Below are 24,924 nucleotides of genomic sequence, written 5' to 3'. Positions count from 1 at the left end.
CAAAGATGCTCCGTATTACCTAAAACCACTCTGAAACTCGCAAAATTCACTAATCCAACATGATATAACAGGTTTTTAAAAAACGCAGTCTTGGGCTTCCCTGGTGGCACAGTGGTTAAGAGTCCACCTGCCAATGTAGGGGACACGGGTTCGATCCCTGGTCCGGGAAGATCCCACATGCTGCGGAGCAACTAAGCCTGTGTGCCACAACTACTGAGCCTGTGCTCTAGAGCCCGCGAGCCACAACTACTGAGCCCGCGTGCCACAACTACTGAAGCCTGTGCGCCTAGAGCCTGCGCACCGCAACGAAGAGCAGCACCGCTCGCGGCAACTAGAGGAAGCCCAGGCAGCAACGACGACCCAACGCAGCCAAAAATAAATTAAAAAATTTATTTTGAAAAACAAAACAAAACAAAATGCAGCCTTCTCTGTACACGTTCAGCTAGCAGTACTCACATTAATAAGTTCCAGATCACACTGGCCACGTTCATAAGCAACACAGGCTAGATGTGGATCTCTCTTCTCACAATACTTTCCAACAACACGACTGTCATAATAAGGATTTTCCCGAAGAAATCGCTCTGGGTTGTTATTACTGTCTATGTAGATTTTGGCTAAAGCATTGTGAGTAGCAGGCTCTTCACAGCCCTCATGAATTCTAGCCTCCAGCCAAGGCAGAAGCAGTTTCAATCTAGTAAAAAAAAAAAAAAAAAAAAAAAAGGAAAAGAAACACACAGAAAAACCCCACATATACACATATTATATTATAAAGAGCACATTCTTGACACACTACGTAAGAACCTTATGGTCTATAATGTACTTTCCCATACACTATTTTGAATTCTCAACACGCCTACTACAAATTACGAAACTAAGACTTGGAGATGGTTAAATGATTTGCCCAAGATTACACAGAAGGTATATATAAGACTGTCTTTCATACTCTCCCAGATCTATCTGCTACATTATCTAGACAGGATATAGAAAAAAAAAGATTATAGATTCATAGATTGTTCTTAAAACTGGACAAAATGGCTGGACTTCAGATAAATTTTGTTTAGGAGTAGGACAGAGATGTGGTATGAAAAAATAGGCCTGATTATCTGAGGTTCCTTTCAATTTTAACGCAAGTAACATACAACATTACCTAAAGCCAAAAGAAACAGTACCCTAAATATATACTGGGAACAAAATCTGGTAGCTTTAGAAGCTCTAGCTTTAATACCTCTAGCAGTCATACAATCACTCCACCAAGGGCCATGGTTTTGCTAAGTTATAGCTTATATTTCAATGGTCCAGATGACCAACACTCTTTTACCATGATTTAAATAACAAAATTGTTACAACCTATAATCACTTTAGTCTCAAGCTTTATAAAAATCAGTATTATATTCTACATCTCCACTGTCCTTAACTGCAGAATTTCTCAAACATTTTCTGAATGTTTGAAACATTCAGATATAAATTCTATGAATACCATTAACAGAACACCTGTACCACCTCAGGTTAAAATTAAACCCCATTCTTGATAATCTTTTCATAGCTAGAGTAACCTCCTACTATTATACCAACCTCCTACTATTATACCAACCCACTAACCTCATTTACTACGTCAGCACTTTCTGAACACAAAATGTCCCAACTAAAAAAGGACTTCATGGTATAAGTATTAGAAGCACTCACACTATGTTCTCCTCTACTGGAAATTCATAATTCATATTATCATATCAAGGTTCAACTTAAAAATGAGTTTAACCCAGAGTTACACAGGGAACTCTTTTGTCATGCTTGAGAAGAATTTATCAGAGAAGAATTAGTTATTAAATATGGTGGTATCATACCTAACCAAAAGGAGGCTTTTTACATAGTTTACATTAAAAACATATAGCTACGTGGTTTGACTCTGTGTATAAACATGCAAAGAAGGTGATCAACTAGATTAACAGATATTCTATATGACATCTGTAATAGTTCAGAAAACATTTTTCAGAAATAGAGCAAGCTACAGCTAGCTTATCACTTCTAAATTAGGTATCTCCAGGGAATTAAGGTCCATGAGTTACTGAGTAGCTTTTAGGCAACTGACAGGTTATACTTCTATTCATTACCAAGCTAGAAGAGACTAATAATTTATCTTCAGTTATGAAGATTAAAACAGTACTACACCTGTTTCTTTTTTCAACCTCAGCGACAAGCTCATCAGTAGAGAATTGACCTCTTACAACAAGAATCAAGTTTTTAATGACATCTTCAGAGCAATCAACATCAAGTAATCCTCCAATAACCACAGGAAGTCGACTTGGATTCACCTATGGTTTAAAAAAGAGAAGAATGTCATTACGTTACTAATAAGCAAAACCAAAAGGAGTTTTAAAAAATGAAACTCATTTCCCTCTTCAAGCTCAGTTTTAAAATTCAGTAATAAACTGAGTCTAAATTTACAACTAGACAAAGAAATTTAGCAGGAAGTCTGACTTGGTTAATTAATTACTTCAGCATTGCTCCAAAGGACAAATAAGTCCAAAGAAGCTACAGTCACAGAATGACTGTGAAAACATTATCTGGTAAAAAGGGCTCCATCATAGCAAAACTGCCTTTCTATTTCTGGAGTTAGAAGGTAAAGTTTCTTATATCTTTATTTAAGATGGTTTTAATACTATGCTTTGCAGCCTATGGCCTCCACATGGATACTTCAGGGGCTATCATATAAGTAGGGTGTAGGCCACTCAAATTTTTCAACTACAGCAGCTCTGTTTTGTTTTACCTACTTGGAATGCTTGTAAAATTTTAACCAAAGACGGCTTCCCTGGTGGCGCAGTGGTTGAGAATCTGCCTGCCAATGCAGGGGACACGGGTTCGAGCCCTGGTCTGGGAAGATCCCACATGCCGTGGAGCAGCTGGGCCCGTGAGCCACAGCTGCTGAGCCTGCGCGTCTGGAGCCTGTGCTCCGCAACAAGAGAGGCCCCGATAGTGAGAGGCCCGCGCACCGCAATGAAGGGTGGCCCCCGCTCGCCTCAACTGGAGAACGCCCTCGCACAGAAACGAAGACCCAACACAGCCAAAAATAAAAAAATAAATAAATATTAAAAAAAAAAAAATTTTAACCAAAGAAAGGATTCTGCTGGAAAAAAAAAAGTTGAAAGCAATTGTAGCAGACCACTCTTACTGGACACAGAGTTTCAAAAGGATGAAGATTTCCAGTGTGAGAAGTAAAATCTACAAGATTATATTTTAAAGTTATCTAAGTATTACTTACCTTCTGTACATATATCTCTATATACTTTTGAAGATTATTTCTATATAAATAGAGCACCAAATCATGGACAAAGTCAAATCGATCACACACAATGATAAGTGGTAACTGATCTGTTAGCTTTGCTTCCTGGAAAAAAAAAAAAAAAAAGGAAACCTTAATTTTCTTCTTCTTTGAGGTTATCAATGTAAAATATGAGAATCTGTTCTACACTTGTGGGAGAGGCTCACATAAACTTGGCTATTCTTAGAAGTGCCCAACCCAGTTTCCATAAATTTTTATGAAGTAATACCTAGAGTCACAGCAAAATACCAGGTCCTTCCCACATATAATCCTTTACAAAAAAAAGTAACAAGATTTGTGAGCCATCAGTGGCACTCAGGATATAAAATCATCACACTGGGACTTTCATTAATAGTAAAAACTGAATTTGTAGTTGATTTAAGAGCTATAGTCACACTGTCAAAATTAGGCATATTGGCTCACATTTGTTTCCAACTGATGACTTGTTTTTTTACCCCTCCCCATTCTAATCTATATGGCCGTCTTCTAACACTGTTATAATAAAGCCTACAAGGAGTAGCATGATAGTGATGGCCATGAATTTAAATATACCACATGTTGCTATTAAAAAAAAAAAAGGTTTAAAAGATAAAAAGCATTTCAAGCATCTTTAAATTGTCAACTGCTTTTACCATTACAAATACCAAGCTATAATCCTACTTACAGATTGACATAGATGTTATAGACAGGTAGGTAACACCTGTACTGGGCATTTACCTGATACATGTCCTGTTACATTCCACAGACATTAGGTACAGCACAAAAAACAACAGTTTCCATCAGGAATTCATTTATACACAGTGAAACATTCCTCAGTAAATGATTCCTCTATGGATTGTCTACTGAAGAAGAAGAACTAAGCAGGACAGGACTTTCCTCAATGACAGCCACAAAAAACGTTATTTGCAAGGTTAGAATAAATCCTAAGTCTAGCACTTATAAGTCACCCAATTATAAACAATTATAATTAGTCTATGAAGTGTTCAGAGAACACTAAACTAAATCTGGAGTCGTAAGAAATCCTGAATTAAAAAAAAAACAAAATGGCTGTAAATCTGAAGTGGAAGTCCAGCTGCAGATTTTTCACATCAAGGAAAGTCTAAAGCAAGTATTATTTAGCACCATGGAAACTAACAGCTGCTATAATCATTTCTAAAGGGAATGTTCGATCTACCTATGCAAAAGATTTTAGCAGGCCAAGTTTTTCCTACTAAACGAACATCAACACACTAATCTTCTTTATCTTGTTTAATATACATATAAAATATTACCTTCTGCATTTTACCACTTAGGGAGAAAACATACTTGGCAAGTAATCTAAGATTACTTAGGTATTCTAGTCTCACACGTGGGTGTTTAAGATTTCTGCTGCAAAAGACAACTATTTGTATTCACAAAGAAAATTTAAATTTGAAAAAAGCAGACAAAAACTGGGATACTTTCTTGATTACCTAAATTTGCATATGATTTCATATATGAAAATAATGCTATTAATATTTTAAATTTTTATTTAAAGGTTACCCTTTAGGTATTATGATTAGAGATTTCAGGATCAAAATTGCAATTATATGAACATATTCAGGTTTTCTTAAACATAAAGTTTGGAGATATAGCAGGGAACAAAGTAAGCATTCCCCAAAGAGACTTACATTCTAGTGGGAAGAGACAATGCTTAGTGTTATAAAGAAAAAGAGAACAAGATAAGGGGGAAGTGAGGATGGAACAGGAATAGATTTTATTTTAGATAGGGTAATCTGAGACATCCTTTCTCATGACATTTGACTGGAAATCTGAAAGAAGGTAAGGGAGCAGGTCATGAAAGTCTGAGAGGAAAGTGGGAAAGGGCACAAGCAAAGGCCCTGGGGCAGGAGAGGGTTTGGGGAGTTCCAGGAGTAGCAAGCAGGCCAGTGAAGAAACAAAACCTGGAAAATAAGATCAAAGGTAGCAAGAGGCATGGGTCTGAAGAACAGTTTTACATTTTCTATGCAAGGCTACAGTTCCACAAAGTTAGGGCACGAGCCAAATAATGCTACTGACACCATTTCATCCTGCTTAACAGGCTACTTTAAAGGAGAATTCATAGTCTATCAATCTCTGTATTCCTGGTGGTTAGCATGTAATTGGCACTTGTCTAATGTTGAAGATTAGATTCAGAGAAGTATTTTTCTTATTATCACAGTTTACATACAACACCACTTATAATACAGCTAGTAACTCCAAAATGAAGTTTAATAACAGTGATGATGAAATGTAGCATGCCGCTACAAACTACAGATCTATAAGGAAAGTGAGTAAATGGTCTAGTATGTTCATTCTCATTAATGGGGTGAAAGGCTGAATATCCAATAGTAGCATATTAGCACTGAGCTCCCATCTCAGATTATTTAATGATAAGAGACTAGGTTTTTTCCTCTAACTCAGGCTGGTATTAAAATTCCTTCAAGGAGTCAGGAATAACTTAAAAGCAAAAAGAAACAAAACTTGCCTGCTAGAAAGTCTGACAATACCTTATTTCCAAGGCCCACCAACACAGCTTATTAACCACGGTTATCACTTGAACACCTATGGCATACAAGGTACTTGATAAATACAGCTTGTGGTTGAAGAAACCAAGGCTGAGGCACCTTAGTTAACTGGCCTGAGGTCAACAGCTTTATAGAAAGAAAAGGAATTTGAACCAGGTCTGACTTTTCAAAAGGCCATAATTCACATCCACTCTCCTCTATTAGACTTGCATCCAATTCACAAGTGTGGAGGGGGATTCCTCATCTAATTAGATCTCACGGGCTAAGCAATGTAAGACTGTCACATCCTAGTTTCCAGAGGGTTTTTTATGAAGCTCAAGATCATCATAATTAGGTGAAAACAGTTAATTTAGTCCTGCTTTACATATATATGATAACTCAAATATTACAACCCAATGCTCAAGAAATTACAATTGAAGCATAAAAGCTGAGAGCTTAATGAAAACAAAAAGAAATCAGTGTGGATCTGATAGTATTTTTAAAAAAAGGAAATAGTACTGTTACGCAAACGAGGAACTGGACTGGTGTTATGGGTACACTAGTCAAGCATAGAGTATCAAATCTTTCTCATTTGGATTTTTTTTCTGACACCAGAAGTCATGGGTCCAAACATATACTAGCCAGGCTCCTCAGACTATTCATGATGGCCAAGACATTATAAAGCTATACTTTTGGGGAATGTTTATCTTTTAATCTAAAACATAGGGCAACTTCAGCACTTTAACTACATCATTACACTAAAACACCTAAGGGTTTAGCTATTTAATCTAGGTATTAAGTTCTTCAGAAGAAGAATCAGCTAAAACAACTATAGATTATCTAAAAATGATCAGTGTAGGAGTAAGAAAAGCCTGTTTTTTCCTACTAAATTGCACAATGAACATTTTGGTTTTAGTTTCAATCTAAAATTCTTCCAGAAGAAAAAAATACTTAAGAACTTTATATACAATCTCTGGAATCATTTAATATATTTTTAATATAAATGTAAAGTATGTAAATATGTATTTTGGGGGGATCTGAATGTTCTGAAGTTTTCCTTATTTTTGTAAACAACTGCCAATTTTAAAGTCTTATCTTCCTCACAAAGTAATTAGTAGGTATGAGAATAAAGCTAAAGTTAAGTTAACCATTAAACAAAAATTAACTGCCCTCAGGTATGCTGTAAAGGTCTAAGAATCTTTAAACCATTACTCTTCATTCCAACGCAGGCAGTTCTTACTTCTCCATAACCAAATTCGTGTCACAAAGCTGAGGGTTTTTTTGTTCGATTGTACCTTCAATTTATGAATTACACATGATTAATATTTAGTTTCTAGAGTTAGGCTAATCGATGACAGATATTAACCTATGTCCTTTACACAACAGAACCCTTTGCATATAATACAGGCCCCTTAAAATAACACTGAGGGCAAGCTGATCTTAATATTCAAAAAGAGCTTAAGTGATATTCTAAAACACTGAGCATCTACAATCACTTTTCAAAAATTTTCTTCTAAAATTAAAGTGAAAGAAAGGAAATTCCTTAGATAGTGTTATTTTTCTCTTCATTTAAACAGATGGTCATTCTTAAGTATTACTTACCAATTTCCTTCCTTATTTCAAAGGAAACCACAGAATATTAAATTTGGAAGAAATAATTCAACATACAATTTGAGAATGCTAAGAATTTCACTTTTAGGGGAAAAAAATATTTTAAAACTGTGAGCAAACCCTTGCAGAACTGCTGATCTTCAACCCAACCAGAAAATGCATTACTCTTACCTTGAGAAAATTCTTGACTCGCTCAGGATCATAGCAGTTGCTTTCTCTGCAGATTCTTTCTACTTCTTTGATCTGCCCCGTCTTGCAAGCTGCCTGAATATATTTAAAGTGCACATCTGGGTCCTGACTAAAGTTAACAATGGATCCCAGAAAATAAAAAAGACCTTAAAGAAACAAATAATTGAAATTAAGCACAGGTGTACCTTTGAGAACGACAGACCTGAAAAATGCTTAAGCAATTAAAAAACATTATGTCAATTATACCTCAATTTAAAAAACAAGCAAAAAGAAAACCACACTGTTATACTGAATAGTCCCAAATAAAAACTGGTTGCTCAAAAAGCTCAGTAAGAATATTAAATAGTCCACTAATCAGTTCAATAAATGGATTTGTACTTTAATCCCTACAGAACAGAAAATTCAATGTTTTCTAGTAGTTGAGAAATAGGAGACAGCTACTTAATATCAAAGCTAATTATCATACCATATTCCATATGAGAAATTTTAAATGAAGTCCACTATAGCAGGTGTTTTTCTGTATGCAGTTAATAGGAAACACACAAAAGTAGCTTAAAAAGAATTTAATGCAGTGCCGTTCAACAGAATTTTCTGCAATGATGCAAATATTCTATATCTACACTATCTAATACAGTAGCCACTAACCACACGTGGCTATTGAGCACCTGAAATGTAGCTAGTGTGACTGAAGAACTAAATTTTTAATTGTATTCAATTTTAATTACTTTAAATTTACATAGCTACATGTGGCTAGTGGCTACTGTACTGAATGAACAGTATAAATGTAGTGCACAGTTAACACAGAAACTGAAAAAATTAAGAAAACTAGTAGGAATCGCTTATTCCTTCTGTCTAGAGCAGTTCTACAAGAAGAGGGAGGAAAAGGTAAGTAGAGACCAGATATTTAGCTAATGAACCTAAAAGCCACCAACAGTGATTACATTAATACTCAGCACAACAGTGGTTCTCAACTGGGGGCAAGACGGTTTTCTTCCCAGGAGACATTTAGCAAGGTCTGGAGACATTTTAGTGGTCACAGCTGGTGGAGCTGACGCTCCTGGCATCTAGTGGCCTGAAGCCAGCGATGCTGCTAAGTACCCTGCCTGCAGACAGAAATGTGCCCCCACCCAACAAATTATCCAGCCCAACGTGTCTGTATCGCTGAGGCGGAGAAAACCTGCTACAGGGACGAGTCACAAAATTTCCTTGGCTAGAATCATTTGCCATTATTAAGAGTCAGACAATATAAACACAATCATTACATACCTGATCATTAGTATTTTCATCTTATACGATTATGACAAAGCTACTACATATATTTGTATCTTAAAATTTTGCCTTTAATTCACCTATAAAATATCCATGCAGACAGTCTTCTTCACTGCATGTCCCTGGAACCTGGTACAGAATATGCCTGACAACAGTTACTGAATAATAAGACTTAAAATATCCCATCAAAGTAAGCTTGTAGAAAGAATTTCCAACAGCCTATGACAAGTCCACATAACAATACCCCTCTTGGCTACCTTAAATAATTTAAACCAACTCAAACTCCTAATTACCTTCAAAACTCTTGAAAGATTCAAAAAGTTCAATCAGAGACTGAGTGGACAGTTGTTCATGATACTTAGAAGCCACTTGCACACAGATCTGTAGATTCTGACGAATATTGGCAGATAGCATGGCTCTGAGGCATTCCAGGGAGTCTTCTACTGATAAGGACCCAAAGTAATTCACTAACCACTAGAGGACAAAATAAATAAGTAAATAAATAAATGAAACAATGTTAAACCTAATGGTGGTATGAAATTACTATCATTCAGTAACACAAACACATTTTCCGTATACCAATTAATCATAACTAATAGGTAAAAGCCTAAAATACCTCAGGGTTAAGAAGATGGGTATGAACAACCGCACGCTTTATATCATATAAGTCAGTGAAGTGTTCTAATGCACGCTGCAGGAGGCCAGCCTTCTCACACAGCTGAGCGATATGAGCCCGGTCATAATGCGTGAACATCTGATTCCCTAGAATAGCATCTGCGACCTATAAAACCATAAAAAGGATGAGTTTATTTTACTACTCCATTTATATCAGTAACTCCATATGCAGATTACATATTAAGATTCAACAGTGAATTGCTAAAGGAGAGAAAGTACAAAAGAATGTTAGCTAAATTTTCTAAAACGAGGAATAGGCATCTCAGTAGCTTCAAATAATCTAAGAAGCTCTGAATAACTACAAAAACAGTATTGGAAACATGCCTAAAAAGCATGAAAACACGTACTTGAGGTGCATGCATAAGGTTCATCTCAAGCAACCTTGTCTGTAAAGGACCTTCAGATGGGCGATTATTCTTCAGTGCATCAAGCAAGAATGCAGTACACTGCTGAATTAGATTGTATTCCATAAACACATCGACAATCTGCAAAAAAAGATTCAAAGGAAATTGTTTTAAGATACTTAAAAACTGCTTTATGATACTGTTGACAATATATGTAAATGAAAGGAAATGAAACATTATCTCTCTCTTCACATATAAAACACTGCCAGATCAAATCCCAGATTTAAAGAATATTATTTGGACAGCATAACCTCGTAATTTAAGAGTAAGTTTTTGTGTTCTGGAGTTACTTTTGTTCTAGTAAAAACAACCACAAAATATTTCAAGATACTATATAATAGCAGAATATAAATTGATAGATTTAAAATTTTGATGATTTATGCATGCATGCATGCATGCATGCATGCCACGCCACACGGCATGCAGGACCTTAGTTCCCCGACCAGGGATCGAACCCGTACCCCGTGTGGTGGAAGCACGGACTCCTAACCACTGGACCGCCAGGGAATTCCCTGATGAACTATTTAAAATATACAAAAGCATAAAAATGAAAGAGTCTGTGACTCCCACTTCATATATGCATCTCTTCCCTCTCCCTTCACCTAGTGGCAGCGGCTATCCTTTGTGTTTTATTATTCCCATATATTTTTCATATTTTTAACACATATACCACTCTAAATGAGATGGTATTTGTTCTGCATGCTTTAGAACTGTATATAGATGGTATCTGACTGTCCACTCTTCTGCAACTTGCTTTTTTTGGTAACGTACTTAAGGTTTATCCATGTAGATCAACACAGCTCTAATTTCTACAAATAAAAAAGTTAACCCTTTCTTCTCCGAAGTTGTTTAAACTCAGATCCCCCCCATTCTCTATTTAAATCAACTTCTACAAAATACATTTTAACTCCTTTACCTGTGTGATATCAGCAAGAGGTTCTTCATCCTGAACTAACATTTGAGCAAACTGCTGCCCCTGATCTGGACTGATTCGCATAACATTTCTCAGCAGAAAGATCCAGTCTGGAGTATATCCAACCTACAGAGAGACAAAAACTTAAGCCCTGCTGCAAAGTTCCATTTTTATATCATTTAAAGGCTTTTTCTGCAATAGAATCTTGCTACTACAGACCTAATGGTGAAAATACAAATTCAGTTTTAACTTAGATGCTCAATTTGATCTTGGTTTATATAAGACAAATAGACACTTTGGTGATAACATATTTGAACAAATAGCTATAAATTTTTATAATTGGCTTATTCAGTCTCATCGACCACCAAAAGAATCTGTTCTAACAGGTTAAACGTGCCCTAGCAGCTTAAATTCTATAAGCCATGCAAGAGTAACTGTCTCCATTTTTGAAGTGTAATTCTATATGCGAGAGCCATAACAGCATTTTTATACTTTTCCAAGTAATTATAAAAAGTTAAGGAAATTCACTATTAAAGTCACTGAGAGTTACTATAAGCTAATTTCTCTCTTAATGTTTTAATGAATTTATGTGGAGAATCTGTTTCATTGAACTCACTTTTTTAGCATATAAAACAATCTTCTGGACTTGACCTGTTTCTGCAAAGCACTGAATGACTTTATTTGGCACATTAGCCCTTAGGTACACACTAAGTGCCAATGTAGGGTCCACGGATTTCACAAGGTCTCCCAGTTCTTCAGAGCATTCCAGCTGTCCAAAGGAAAAAAAGACTGTTTAGTAATCCATGAGCTGTTGTATAAATCAGCAATTGACACTACTTCCACTATAAATAATAACTAACATGACAGGCACTTACTCAGTTGTCCCAGAATGTATTATAAATATGCAGGGGTTGTGGTTATAAAGACTCTTGATTTTTCTTTTTTAAAATTAATTAATTAATTAATTTATTTATTTATTTTTGGCTGTGTTGTGTCTTCGTTGCCGCGTGAGGGCTTTCTCTAGTTGCGACGAGCGGGGGCTACTCTTTGTTGTGGAGCATGGGCTTCTCACTGCAGTGGCTTCTCCTGTTACGGAGCACGGGTTCTAGGCGCACGGGCTTCAGTAGTTGTGGCACACGGGCTTAGTTGCTCCGCGACATATGGGATCTTCCCGGACCAGGGCTTGAACCCGTGTCCCCTGCATTGGCAGGCGGATTCTTAACCACTGCGCCACCAGGGAAGCCCAAGACTCTTGATTTTGTATTCACAGCAAGAACTCAGAATTCTCCACACATTCTACTTAATCAAGGATAAAAACCCACCAAGACTTCACACGTACAGATACTACCAATTATCTTGTTAGGAATATAAATACTTAAAAAGCAGAATCTTGCACCTCTAACTATTAAGACTATTCAGATATCAGACCCACGTGGTCTTAATTTTTCAAGAATAATGCAGCTCCTAATGTAATGTTATCAAATGAAAATCTGATATTCAAGGAGCCAGATGAGGCTTACCATAAAGACCATTACTAAAATTAGGGTATAATCTGTATGTCTGAAGGATCTAAGCTTCATTATCTTCTTGATTTTTGGATTTAAAGTTATAAAGCAGGACATTAATTTTAAGAGGTCAAACAGATAAAAATTTTAGAATTTTTAGGTGGTATACATGCAGATACCCTCCTCTGTACTATTCAGCCTGCCTTAGTCAGCTGCCCAATCTGGAAAGCAGCTTCTCTAAAAGAGTTCTGCTTTAAATACTAGAGTTGATTTTCTATGATTATCACTGACATTCAATGAGAAGTTCTATCAGAGTCTACACCTCTCAACCGAACACGCTAACTAATGAAGAGTTGACCAGTGTCCTTTTTACCACAAATGAATCCTATGTGACCGTTCACCAAAAAAGGTAATGATACCCAAAAAGCTTTCACACTGTTATATTGGTCAACTCAGTTACCTTGGCTATTCCCACCCTCCCTTATCTTAAACAATTAGGACGGACCTCAAATACTCGCTATGTGGCTAGTAACTATTCTTCAGCAGACTCCTGTCCAAGCATCCCAACTCTGAAGTACTATCCTCCAATATCCTATAAGATTGCCAGAAGCTGGGTCAAGAAACAAGGACTTACAATTAGTAATGTAAAAATATAACCAACATAACACTAAAGCCAAAAGGTCTAACATTAAAAGTTATTCACTACTCAGAGTGCTGTAAACAGTACCACCTCAGTTCTTGACACTGGCATAAGAAATGACAATTCAATATTGCCACTTTGTGGAGAAAGGCTTTCTATTTCTTTCTAGGAATAATACCACTAAAGGATTGTTTAAACTTGTTAGTTGCCTTACAAATAAGCAACATTTTCCATAATGTGCTCCAGAAAACATAATACCATTAGATACTCTATGTAAAAAGAAATTAGTAAGTACTGAGTGAATTTAAAAGGCATAGAGAAATCCTACAGTAAAGAAAGCTGGTTAACAACAGTTTTTAAAGATTTATATTTAAATAATTTCAAGAAACTAAGTTAAATATTTTTTCATGTAATGCCAATTAACATTCTGTGAAATCTCTTTGGGAATCTGTATCACTGCTAATTAGACAGCCCTGCTGTCTTGTTAACATATTTCCGAGCCAACATTTTATATAACATGTTTCCCTTGCACACCCAAACATGGTTACTAGCAGCAAATATCACAGTTTTGATACCTGGGAAGTTCTACAAGAAAAGATATGATGTTGTATGGTTGAAACTACTGGACATATCAAGTGTGGGATGTGGGAGAAAGGAATACATTCTTAGGTCCAAATGAGTGTTACATACGTTGACAAATATGAATGCGCAAAGCATCGCACACTAAGCTTTTCCTAAAGCAAAAGGATAGCAATTTGCTTCCAGATTAGTAGTTTTAACCACCAAGCAAGTAATCCTGGATTCCATTTTAAAACAGATATCCTACCCTCAACATGCCACAAAATAAATAAATTTTCAAAAGGAAATAAGTTTATGCATCTCATGCAATGTCTATTCTTGTTCTATTCCTACAAGCAATAAATAATGGATGGAGATGTTCTGGCACAGCCTATGTTTTTAACTTGTTAACATGGTATTTAATCAAAGCAAAAATATGTTAACAGAAGTTAATATACCTTATCTTCTTTTAACCATTTCTCCAAAAGCTGTTTCCGCCCTTGCTGAAGTACAGGCCTACACAGTTCTAAGGATTCATATTTGTTTAGCTGGCCCTGGTCCAAAAGGATTCCAAAGTACTGAAGTAGGGGAGAAGTTTGACCTGGCTGAGCTGGGACACTCTGGAACCGACGGATGGTGTCTGGGGTACGAAGGATTCCCTTTAAGAAACAGAAATATTACAGGCTCCTTTTAAAGATGATCCAACATCACACTAATAACTCCATGGGTCTCTTAAGTCAATTTTAAAGGCATGATTCCATCTACTAAAACCAAACCTCAAATCTTCAATATATTGAATAGTAAAAATTCAGTCACACTTCTGGTTCAATGTTATGAGATTATTCTGAATCAAGAACATACCAACCTAATTATAATGTCAATGTGTAAGACAACAACAGTTACAACTAGCTATCATTCCAGGTTCACATTAGGTTAAGTGGAAATTTCATTACACTGGTCAGGGAGTAAGGTGTTAATTCAGTTCAACATAATACAAAGGTGATGAGGATAAATTCAGCTCAATTTCAGACAACTCTTCCTACCATAAATTGAACAGGATCTGTTTAATCTTCAACTCTTAGAAATAAAATCAGTAGCTATCACAGATAAGATCAAACAGTATAACAACTGAGTAACTAAACAGTATTACATCTATGTAAATCAGAGCTTGTTAGATCTATATATCATTCTGACATCCTGAGTTTTAAAAAGCTAACCAAATCTAGAGCACAGAAAAGTAATTAAATCTAGAGGTACTGACAAGTAACTCATTCTACTGGAAAACATATCCTAAAAAAGATTAGTTTCTCTGTGGAAAGCTGGTTCCAGTTCTAACAGTATTAGAAATAGAGCATATTAGCATTAATCCAATCATGGCAACTTCACTTTCATAACTATTTACCTTTGGTGCATTAGCAGCCACCTTTGCTGCCTCTGAGTAATTTCCCTGGGCAAAAAGAGCATTAAATTTCCTGGCAAAGAGTTCTTCAGCACCAGCCAAGTTGTTACGTACAGCCATTCTCAGGGCCAAATCAGGATTTTGTAGGACATTGGTGATATAAGGAATTATGTTTTCTTCTTCCACACATACTGAGAGAACCTGCAATTTAAGATCTAATGAATAGCTGCAATGTGTTCATGTGAGTATCAGTGACACCAAATCCATTTAGAGCTGATGACTACTGAGTCACAAAGGTAATAAAACTGTGACAGCTGCTTTCTTATTGCCATTAAAAAAAAAGAAAAAAGAAAAAAAAGAGGGCAGAAAAGAGAAGACTAAAGGGTACTAAGCTATTTGCGGGTTCCTAAAATATGGCCATCTTATAATATAAATAACTCCCCACTTCATACTGTTCAAACTCTAACTGCTTTGCTACCATTCATTCATTCTTAACATGGTATGAGTTCACCTGGAAGAAGTTTAAGGTACATTCTTTCTAACTCTAGTATTTTTCAGTAATTTTAATTACATTTACATTCCCAGAGTCCAGATTATATACTCAATAAGCGGAGGACCACTGAATCCTCAGGCACCTTATATACCACAAGGTATACAGTAGGTGCTTAATAAATGTGGCACCAGTGAAGAGGAACTTCTAATTGCTTCTTTTTAAAGAACAATTACCTACCTTCAGTCCTAATAAGTCACAGAACACTGCTTAAAAGCTGAATTCCTGTCAGTTGCCAAAGAGAAAGGGAGCCCTTCACTATGCATCCATTCCTCTCCCCAACACCAGAGCTGGTATATATACATCCCAGTGAACTACTTATATCGCCCCCAACAGCAGTCCTCATACTATTATTTCTCATCTAAGTGTTTCTCAGTCACTATTCCACATGAGGAAAGGGACTTATCTTTGTTTACTTGTATTATTAGCACCAGGCAGTGTTTAGCATGAAGTAAATGCTTAATATTTGTTAAAGAAATGAGAACTCAGTAACAAAACAGATAGGTAATATCTATTTGCCCGTTCTATTATTCCTTTTGAGGAAAGTGAAAAAATTTTAACCTCCGAAATTCTTTCATTTCTACAGATCTGACCCCCATCGCCAAAAGCTTAGGCCATCCTATACCTGCAACGTGTCACTCTACTCCATATTAAGACACACCTTTTAAAAAAAGGAAGAATTACTTTCTTTATAGTCATTTGCATTCCACCCATCTTTAATTTAATACTTACCTCCTAGGAAAAATAAGGGAGATGAACAAACCCGCTTCTAACTATACTTCCTGTAGTCTTCCCCAAACATCAAACCATAGTTTCATCTTTATCCTATTTTTAGACTGTACTAGCAGATTTTTAGAAACCAGTACTTAAGATCTACAGGGGACAAAGAAGGTTCCTGTACCTTCTAAAGTACTCAGTTCTATCAAGTTCAGAATGTAAGATAGATATTCGCAACAATCTCATCTTGATCACTTTTGATTTTTCAACCAACAGAAACCACACACTCATTCCTTCAGGGCATAGGTCCAGCTATAGTTGGCTCTGATCAAAAGAGTAAAGCCTTGAAGCCTAAAGGTTACTGTAAACATTCATCTTCTTATTCAAAGCAGCTGGCACAGAAAATTTGTGGGGGGAAGGGGAGGAAAACAATCAATAAGTTCCCAGAATTAAAGTTATGAATATTAAATACATATGGTAAAATTATGCAAGATACTTTAGTTCAAATAACAGTCTCCAAAAAAACCCTAAAAAACAGTAGTCTCTGGCTTAACAAATTTATCATTATAAAATTATCACTAACCTAGTTCACCAAAAGACCCATTCATTCTTGATTTTTCCAAGAGAGACACATGCAACTGAATAAATGAACGCTACTAAATTTTTAAAGTAGCTTTTGTGCCAGACACTGACTGGTGTAGAAATACAATTAAACAAAGAAGAGCCCCTTTCCTAAGGGAGAATAGTGACTGAAACAACCGTAATTCATTGTGGTGAGCGCCATGAAGAGGGCTACCTAAGATCTAGGGACACAGAGCAGAAGCACCTAAGCAGGTGTGGAATTGAGGGAGGGGATGGGTAAATAGGGAAAGACTCTCTTTCTCTAGAGTATTTCTCTCTTCATATACATACCATTTTCTGGATATTAATAGAATAAAGGAGAAAAAACCTATCTACTTCTTTTGCTTACCATCTAGGAAAAATACTAACTTGGAGGAAAACTAGTAAAAGGCAAGGCCAGTAACAGTACTGTTTTTGAAAATTTAACCATTTTTTTTTAGGGAAAAAGATACCTCCTGGTATAATATTTTAAATTACATTAAAACACTAAAACACAGAAAAAGGAGCACTTGTGTTAGGTGGTATGAGGAGGTATGTCAAATGTGACAAATTCAGAACAGCTAATATACTCCCTAATTGGATAACTTTTCAAATACCCCCACTGAACATATCATAGCTACTGTAACATATCACCTTCCAACATTAAACATTTAGTAATAATTAAAGAGGTAGGGAAAAAGATGTAAAAAGAATTCTTTTCTTTGTAGTTGATAATTTGTCTTAGAGAGATCATAGGAAGAAAACCCCTATAAAAAGTATACAATCTGGGAATTCCCTGTTGGTCTAGTGGTTAGGACTCGGTGCTTTCACTGCTGGGGTCCGGCTTCAATCCCTGGACAGGTACCTAAGATCCCACAAGCCATGAGGTGCAGCCAAAAGAAAAAGTACAGTCTATCAAATGTGACCCTATTAGTTTCTTTGCATGAAGAGTTACTTCTCTTGATAACAGAGACACACACACAATCCTAGGTGGCTATACTGTATGCCAAATAGTTTCTCTCTCTGAGACAGTGTTAAAGAGAGACTGTTATCACATGCTTCTGCATTTTTAGGTATATATTACTTTCTGACATCCAAAGTTACCCTTTACTTTTTGAAAAAAGCTAACACTAATAAGTGCTATTTTATTTTATCACTTAATTTAATTTTCAAGGTTTCCTTACTTGTCCCTTTCTGTTTACTCCAATTATTCCAGCTGTGGCTTCATGAGGTGCAGTGACAAAGATTGTTTCTCCACTGATTCTATTCATGTAGATGCAGGTACCAGTCTCAAGATCATACAGGTGGATATAACCATACTTAGTAATCAAGAATACTACGTCATGCTTTTCACTGATCTGTATAAAGAAAATCAACACTTCAGTAAAATAATGAATCTATAAACAGAAAATTTAGTCCAATTCCATTTTAGAGATGGTGAAATTCTAGAACTTTGACAAGAGGCTTATATGAAAAATTAAAAGCTAGTATTTATGGCTTCCTCATTTTTACAGCAAATTCAAATATGGGATATCCCAAGTTCTTACATAAAACACAAGAATATTAATAAATTATATAAGATAAAAGAGAAAAACATCATTTTGAACAACCTGGGATAACCCAATTTATATATTACATTAAAGAAAGAGTATTACTTTACAAAGTTTCACTAACAAACTATTTTTGAGTAAAGGCACCACTTAAATTATACTGACTATCAGTTGTAGTTTTTGAATTAATTGTGTTAAGAGGAGAGATTTTAAGTTCATTTGTTTTGCTTAAAGTACCTGCATTGCAACAGGAAAGTCATTTTGTGCTTCTGGAGGAAAGAAAACATCCACTGCCTTCTTTGGAAAGGGTTGGTTCCCTGTAGGTGGTGTGCCAACTTCAATGATATGTAACTGTTCAAAAGAAAATAAAACTTATGATCAAATGCTAAAAGGATCATAGCAGCTTTATTTGTAGCCCCAAACTAAAAACAACCAAAATGTCCTATGATAGGTGAACATTAAACTATATGGTACAACCATACCATGGAACTCCTCAGTAATAAAATGAACGTTCACGTTCACGGACACAATGCCCAGTGGGAACACACAAAAAAAGGGCACTCTCAGAAGATCACATACTATATGATTCTATTTACACAGCATTCTTGAAGAGACAAAATTCTAGTAATGGAGAGTAAATTAGTGATTTTCAGGGGTTAAAGATGGTGAGGGAGAGGTAAGTGGTTGTGACTATAAAGGGGTAGCAAGAGGGAAATCTTTGTGGTGATGGAAGAGTATGTATCTTGAATCTATTCATGATAAAATGACACAATTATACAATTGAACCATGTCAACTTCTGGTTTATCTACTGTACTACATCGTTATGTAACCGTTGGGGTAAACTAGGTAAAGGGCATGGGATCTCTCTGTACTGTCTTTGCAGCTTCCTATGAATAATATGTATTATTTCAAGACAAAAATTTTAAGGAGTCGGTTGAATAGCTCAATCACACCTCAATCTACTTTAAATTAAGAATGGTAAAACAATACCCACAAAAGGGCTTTTGATTATAATTTAGTTTTTCCAAATAGAAATCTAACTTAAGTTGTTGAATTCTTCTCTGCCCACACCTGCTCTAAACACAGATAAGTATGCACTTAAGCTGAGCTGTCGCTCTCATCACATGCACCTCACAAATTTGGATGAGAACATTCTGATTTAAAATGTCCGATGCTTCACATCAGTGAGCGAGGCAAGAGAAAGCAAATAATGTCAATGAAAGGGTATTATATATTTTGCTTAGTCATGTCAGGAATGGACTAAAACAATAAATAATTCCGTTTCCAAGATATATAACCACATGAAAGTTATTAGGGTGGTCTCATCCTTAATTAGGATGACTAGCCATCCAGCCTAAAGGCTATCGATTACCATATTTTAGGCAATCTCTATCTTGATTTTTAAAAACTACTTAGCATGGAAAAATATTAAGACTTCAGAGATTCTGCTATGGCAATGAGAAAAGCAGTCAAACTGAGTTTCCAGGGGCAGCAGTGCTAACTGTGGTGCAATCATAGCAGCAGCAGGTCTGCAGAGTTCTGTGTCAGGACTTTTGGCTGCTGCCCATTCTCCCTTATTCCTCCTAATTTTCCAAGCTTGGTTCTTAACCTTCCTAGCTATTGAAAACTATCCACTATCCTTTCATTCAATTTTTTATGCTCTAATCAACCACACCCTGTTTCTGTTGTCTGAAACTAAGAACCCTACAAAGTACTTCAATTTGTCCAGGTGATTTCAATGTATAGTCAGCGTTGAGAAGCTCTGATTTAAGGCAATGGTACTGAAATTGTGGTCCACATTCTATCTAGTCACCTAGAGCATTTAAAATGCACATTATGAGCTCCACTTACTGAATCAGACTCTCTAGATGGAAGGCACACAAATGTACATTTTAGCCACCCTAGTGATTCTTATGCACGGTAAAGCTGAAAAACATCAAATTAAGGCCTTTGGTAAAGGCAGTGAAAATAGTCTTACTATAAAAAGCTGATACAAATAAGTTGTTAAAGAACATTCATTTTAGACAAGTATCACTAGAAACAGAATTTAAACAAATTAAGTCACCACAAACCTGAATGTTAAAAACAAATTAGCAAGAAAGGGAGAAGACTATTTTGAAATTAGGTAACAAATTAATTAGTAACAGAAAGACAAAAAAGATAAGTTCTCACTAAAATAATTTCCAAAGGCAAAACTTACCTTCCCTCCAGCTTGACCCCGTACTGCAAAACAAAATAACGTCGACTCTTCTGCATTTCCTTCCATCTTAAACTGTGCGAAGCTAGCCGCATGTCCTTCAATGGGCTGAGACACTTTCCTATCTACAGAATATAACTGCATAGCTCCTACCACACGATTTTGCTACAAAAGATCAAGCAGAGTAAAGTTTGGGGACCCAATAACTCCCAGATTCAACAACTACTGAAATAACTAGAATGCTTTATCATCTTTACAAGGATTTACAATTCCTTGTTAGTCTCTCAATGTAGATTTGATACCTCTCAATTTAAAATTTAGCTGCAAACACTCTCTTATTAAAGCGTAACATGAAAGTTTAAAATGTGCCTCATATACAACCATCTCTTTACACTATCTTTTAAAAAAGAAAGATATGAGTACTCATTCTGCAGTAAATATCCACAATAAATTCCAAATCATTCATACAGGAACTCATTATCTACTCAACCTGCAAATAAGACCTAAAAACACCTTGGTAAGAGTACTCTGAACTGTATGTTAGTATAAAGGCATTAAGCCAGCAACCTCTATTTCCTAAAAACAAAAAAAAAAAGGAAGGAAAAAAACCAGTCTTCCAAAATAAATCAGATTTGCAAAGATAACCTAATTTCAAAATAAACTGCATTCTGAGCCCATTAATTCTCTAAACCTTTTCTTTATTAAGAACTAGAAAAATGTTACCTGTGCAGATATGCCAGTCAGAAGTAACCACTTTTGCTTTGCATCAGTACGATAATTGATAATCTGGCACCCTGCAAGGCTAGAATGGCGATCAAACATTTTCACTGGCTGAGACTCTCCTTCCATACTCCAATGATAAACTGCGTTATCCGTAACAAGAGCAACCGTATTCAAAGAGATCCATTTCCAGAAGGTGACATCATCGGTCATGGTATGGGCCTTCATTTTACTTTTCATTTCAATGTTAAATATCTGAAGAGTTTTCCCAGCTAAAAACAAAATTAAGAATTATGAATCACTAAGAAAGCAAAGTTCAGGATAAATTAATATCTAGCTAGACTAGACTCTGCAGCAAAATCTGTAACTTCCAAACAAAATGGTTCTATCATGAGACTAATAACCAAATACAGAAGTCACACTGACAGACTAGCAACCATTGAAGAGATAGCTGAAACTGAGCAGTCTACACCTAACTGTGAAGCAAAAACTCTATCACCTCTAATCAAGACATTTTAAACAGACAGTATGACTTCCAAAGAATTCTAAATCTCAACTAAAAATGAGTCTAAAGAACAGTTCACTTAACAATGGAAAACAAGTTGTAATCTTCATGCTTAATTAAGAATGCTTACCCATAAACTGAGTTAGTGGTAGGTACACAGAACAAAGCAAATCTGATTCAAGCACATGGGGAAAATGTCTACTTTTTAAAAGGCAGTCATCCCCGCCCCCCCACCGCCGCCCCATTCAACTAAATCTCGTGGAAACTTCTTTTTGGAAGAGGATCTACTTCAACTCTACCTTGTACCACTAGCACATAAGAGAAGTGCATGCTACGTTTAGTTGGTTTAAGATACAAAGGGAAGGTAGGGGTGCTGGAGGAAAGGAGAGGGAGACAAAGGAGGACAGTTTCAGATGTTAATATACTAGAGATAAGAACAAAATTCAAGCTTCATCCAATTAAGACAGCATTTAGTAAAAGAAGGATGAAATTTGCCTTGAATGTTAACAGTTCACTGAGTCAGATGCAAAGGCTTGTACTTATAATTTGAAATCCATCACAGTCCGAAAAGTGATTTGGTTTAAATTACTAGAGGTCAAAAGCCCACGGCTGACACTAGGCTATCTAATTCAGATTAGTCCTTAGAAACTAAGGAAAACTCCATTACTGAGCCACAGAGAATCTGGCTCCTGAAGAACAAAAATTATACGATAGTATGGGGGTGGGAGTGGGGGTGGAGAGGGGGATGGGACGGGACACAAAACATACAGCTTTGTACCACGACCCTTCCTAATTACTACATGGGTAAAAACTTCTTCCATAAAATGAAGAATGTTATTCCCATCCCACACAATATGTAAACCACAACCAGACTTGAACAATTGTGAGAGTTATAGTCCTGTTTATAAAAAGAAACCAAGGGATTTGAAACTGGATTCAGAGGGAAGCAGTATTTGGGAATGACGGACTTTCCTTTGCTGTCTTCCCCAACCCCTAGTTAATTACACGTTTTATTCTTTACATGAAAGGGGTTGGCGGGGTGGTTTCGGGAGGAGGGCAAGGGATGACAGCTTAACTCTGTAATGTAGACATACAGGCACAAATCTTTTCAATTTATTCTTTTTATAGAACAGGACAGTAACTAATACAATCTAATTTAAGATAACTCACCATCTGCACACATAAGAAAGCATTAAGAAATGTGATAAAATAACAGTAACATTAAAAATAGCAAAGAATTTTGAGAAAATTAAAACGATGGCCTTTTTATAGAGGTGTGAGAGCTGCTAAGCAGTTGAATTTAAATTCTTTAAGGAGGCTGAAGGGAGCTTAATACCTTCAAGTATAATATGTATTGTTTAATGGAAGCAAATAATAGATCACTGCCACAAAACAAGTATCCCAGGTAAAAGCTGGACCATCTTTCCCTGAGATGAGATCAACTCCTATCTTGGATATGTAATGGAGACTTGTTTGAATATGCTTGCCCCCCAACCCTCAGCCAACCAATTTGATCTCCAACCAGAGTTACTACTAAATACAAAGTATAAATCATGTGGGAAAAAAATGTATTTAAAAGTCTATTTAAATACTTCAGCACCTCTAACAAGTCACCCACAAATTCATCAAGAAATTACTAGGAATCTGAACTCTTCCTCCTACAACCAAGAAGAAAAACGACAAAGCAAAAAATAGGCAATTAAATGTGCCTTTCAGATTCAGCCAGTTTGTTACCTAGCCCTCTTAAAAACCTGTTTTAAATGGTGAATTACACTCAGTCTATATAGTTCAAAGGAAAAAAATTAACATAGACTCCCAGAGAGTATGAGGTTCCCTTGAACTCTGTTTAGATTGACAGGCTGTACAGTTCCCTGTTGTGACAATTAAAAAGTTAGTCTGAATAAACTCTAACACCGTTGATTCCAAAAATTTAATACCCACCTATACACACACACACTTTTAAAAATGAGTGTAAATTCAAGCCATTTTTAGAACTTGATAATCTAAATGAAACACAAGCCTGAAGCATAAAAAAGGCACAGCATGAAGAGCAAGTTTATCATCACAACAAACTTCTGCAATGTTTAGGTGCTAATATTAGTAAAGTATATTTTATTCCAGAATATGAATCACTAATTGCTTATGTCTTCTGTATATGGAGTTATGTTTTCAGTACAATCTTATCACACTGTAGGTATAAAATTTAAATTCATTTAATCTAAAATTTAAAATTTTCCAAGTAGATCTTATGAGTAGAAAGTAAGACATCTCACAGAAATATGCCAAATAAAAGTCATGAAAGTAGTTAAAAATCAAATACAGTAACAGCTTTAACTTTGCAGATCTATTTAACCAAATTTAATCAATATACTAAAAAAATAGATCCTAATTATTGTATTTGAATAAATTATACATAGAAAAGAGTTTTAAGAAAAAAAAAAACCCACAATCTTTTTATACCTTTTAGTGCAATTACTTTGCTGGCTGGATTCATGATGGCGCTGTCTGCTGAAATTGGTCTTCGAATTGGATTACTTGGGTCATTCATATCAATAATTACCACCTGGGCCTGCTCCCCTACTTTCTCTCTAATGCAGATGAATTTGTCTGACTCCATAGTCAGGGTACTGAAGCCGATGTTTGCTGGGTTTATACCCAGGTTCTGGAGCTGAGGGAAAAAAACCAAAAAATATTAATAAATCATATTACAAAGCAAATTAGAAAGACTTGATATTCATGTATTGTTACCATTACAAATCCTCACTTAACCATTATTGCTTCAAGGTCAACAGTGACAACTCCATTGATTCAAGTGAGGCAATTACTATAATGGACCTTCTCTCTTCCAACAAATATGGCATTCAATTGTTTTGTTATAACCTTGTAGTTGTAACTTGAGATGTATAACCCTCGGTTACAATTAAGAGGCAGAATAAATAGATATAAAGATAAAGGAAATAGCTACATCTGAGAGCTAGCCTTTATGGGTCAAGGGACCTGAGGTAATCCATGTTTCTTGGTTTAAGATCTTTGAACTATTGCATCTGTCCTCTCTAATCCCCTTTAGCAATTAGTAGTTACTTGTTCATATGCATTGGACT

At 35.9% G+C, this 24,924-nt stretch overlaps 1 protein-coding gene across 5 annotated transcripts in view; it reads right to left on the bottom strand.

The window, feature by feature from the left end:
- The window catches only part of CLTC (clathrin heavy chain), a 64,959-nt gene that overhangs the window by 20,995 nt on the left and 19,040 nt on the right, over window positions 1-24,924 (bottom strand). For all 5 annotated transcript variants that reach the window (XM_082439887.1, XM_082439889.1, XM_082439885.1 and 2 more), the window contains exons 2-17: window positions 24,284-24,491; window positions 21,322-21,590; window positions 20,602-20,763; window positions 18,638-18,751; window positions 18,035-18,208; window positions 14,987-15,184; window positions 14,043-14,243; window positions 11,498-11,650; window positions 10,885-11,007; window positions 9,912-10,049; window positions 9,506-9,670; window positions 9,183-9,363; window positions 7,603-7,766; window positions 3,257-3,382; window positions 2,167-2,309; window positions 457-691 (exon numbers count right to left, since the gene is read on the bottom strand). In XM_082439887.1, coding sequence (XP_082296013.1) covers window positions 457-691; window positions 2,167-2,309; window positions 3,257-3,382; window positions 7,603-7,766; window positions 9,183-9,363; window positions 9,506-9,670; window positions 9,912-10,049; window positions 10,885-11,007; window positions 11,498-11,650; window positions 14,043-14,243; window positions 14,987-15,184; window positions 18,035-18,208; window positions 18,638-18,751; window positions 20,602-20,763; window positions 21,322-21,590; window positions 24,284-24,491 — 2,754 coding nt within the window. The remainder of the gene's footprint in view (window positions 1-456; window positions 692-2,166; window positions 2,310-3,256; window positions 3,383-7,602; window positions 7,767-9,182; window positions 9,364-9,505; window positions 9,671-9,911; window positions 10,050-10,884; window positions 11,008-11,497; window positions 11,651-14,042; window positions 14,244-14,986; window positions 15,185-18,034; window positions 18,209-18,637; window positions 18,752-20,601; window positions 20,764-21,321; window positions 21,591-24,283; window positions 24,492-24,924) is intronic.

The sequence above is a fragment of the Balaenoptera physalus genome, assembly GCF_965194825.1.
Source record: "Balaenoptera physalus genome assembly, chromosome: 20".
NCBI classification, from domain to species: Eukaryota; Metazoa; Chordata; class Mammalia; order Artiodactyla; family Balaenopteridae; genus Balaenoptera; species Balaenoptera physalus.
Note: the sequence above shows the minus strand (reverse complement) of the source record. Positions and strands in the feature narration are given on the sequence as shown.